The sequence below is a fragment of the Papaver somniferum genome, chromosome 1, assembly GCF_003573695.1.
Source record: "Papaver somniferum cultivar HN1 chromosome 1, ASM357369v1, whole genome shotgun sequence".
Classification (NCBI taxonomy): Eukaryota; Viridiplantae; Streptophyta; class Magnoliopsida; order Ranunculales; family Papaveraceae; genus Papaver; species Papaver somniferum.
This window is the reverse complement of record NC_039358.1, coordinates 112,294,849-112,296,591: the sequence shown is the minus strand read 5'-3', so window position 1 is coordinate 112,296,591 and position 1,743 is coordinate 112,294,849. Positions and strand designations below refer to the sequence as shown.

At 37.6% G+C, this 1,743-nt stretch overlaps 1 protein-coding gene across 1 annotated transcript; it reads left to right on the top strand.

Moving 5' to 3' along the window:
• Positions 1 to 549: 549 nt before the first annotated feature.
• LOC113349244 lies at positions 550 to 1,743 on the top strand. The gene has a single exon (XM_026593179.1). It carries the CDS (start codon positions 550 to 552, stop codon positions 1,741 to 1,743), a length of 1,194 nt encoding a protein of 397 aa, XP_026448964.1.

The window sequence follows — 1,743 nt, the reverse complement described above, 5'->3', positions numbered from 1 at the left end:
CTCCTCTCTCGACAGCATTATTACTTGTAGACAAATTTCCTGAATTCCTTTTCTTCTTCCTCTTCTTCACCTCCATGATTCACCACTTGTAATGAAATCTTGATTATGGTCAAAATGATTGGTTTGTTACGCTAAATGATTGAAGCACAATACAAAAGACTGATCTGAAGAAAAAAGTGGTGTTAAAAATGGAGGTGCAGAGGTTAAAACAGTTGTTGCTTCTTTGGTCAAGAATCAGAAGTAGTCGATTAGCCCTCGTGGGTGGAAACCACACTGCTGCCAGGTTTTGCAGTCGCTAATCTCTTAACCTCCATTACGTTCTGCTCTCTCCCTCTTTCTTTCTCTGTTTCTCTTCCCCTCCCATCTTATCTCTCTTATAATTTTCTTATGCTCACGTCAAATAATTTTTCATTAATTCTTCCTCTCAAAATCTTGATTTTCTAACACAGCGATCTTGCTTTTTTATTCTTTAAGATGATATTCATGATGATGAAATACAGTCCTACTAATTTTGATTTCTTTGGAAACCAGAAAATGGGTTTTAAAAACATGCCTGTGGAAGTGATATCTGACAATCAGTTGGTTATAAGGATACCGGATCCTAGAGTTTTGAGGCTTATTGCTCGATCTGTGTTATTGGCTTTAGCTATTCTTGCAATACCCTTTATGGGTTCTTCTTTTCTTGGTAGTATTGTTTCTGAAACTACCCATTTTCATGCGTCATCCGCAACATCTTATTATTATTCTGCTGATTTTGGTTTACTTCCAATGCTGCTTAAAGATTTACGTTCTGAAAGCTTACTTAAATCGGGCGATAAAGCCGTCTTCTTTAGCGGTAGCGGTGAGAAGGTTAATCCACAGATTTTGGTTGTTAATGAGATGGATTTAATCTCTCATTCTGATTTCCAACGTCAGAGTTCTGTTTCTGATAATAAGGTTGATTTTGTTTACGTTTCTGGTTTTCGTATAAATGAATTCGTTGATAGAATTCTCAAGATAGGCGGAATTGTTACACTTCCTGTGAGTGGCAACCCTCTAAACAGCTTTCAAAAACCGTCTAATTATAGAATCGTTTACATTCGAAGATTCGAGACCACGTTTGTGGCATTGAGGAAAATTAGTAATTCTATGGACTCACTGAAAAAAAGTAGGAAACTTCTTTCATTTGATTCGGAAGTAGAAGAAGCCAAGAAAGCTGCATTGAATGGACTAGAAGGTGTTTTACTAGAACCACCAAGAAAATCTTCATCTGAATTCAAGAAGCACTTAAAAAGAACCAAGTACCTACCAGACATAATGGGCGACGCACTAGACGAATACCCACGACGAGTTTTCATCGATGTAGGATCAGATGGTAAAAATACAGGATGGTTTGAGAGGAATTACCCAACAAGAAATCTAGATTTTAAGAAGTATAAGATAGAGATCGTAGACGAAGAAAGCGAGACAACGACAACATCGGATACGACAGCAGTACAACAAGTAGGGATATCAGATTGGTTGAGGAAGAACGTGAAGAAAGAAGAGTATGTTGTAATGAAAGCTGAAGCTGAATTGGTCGAAGAAATGATGAATAGTAAAGTTGTATCTTTAGTGGATGAGCTTTTCTTAGAGTGTAAACATCAGGGGCAAAAAGGTAGTGGTGGGAAAAAGAGTACTAGGAGAGCATATTGGGAATGCTTAGCTTTGTATGGAAGGTTAAGGGATGAAGGAGTTGCAGTTCATCAATGGTGGGGTTATTAG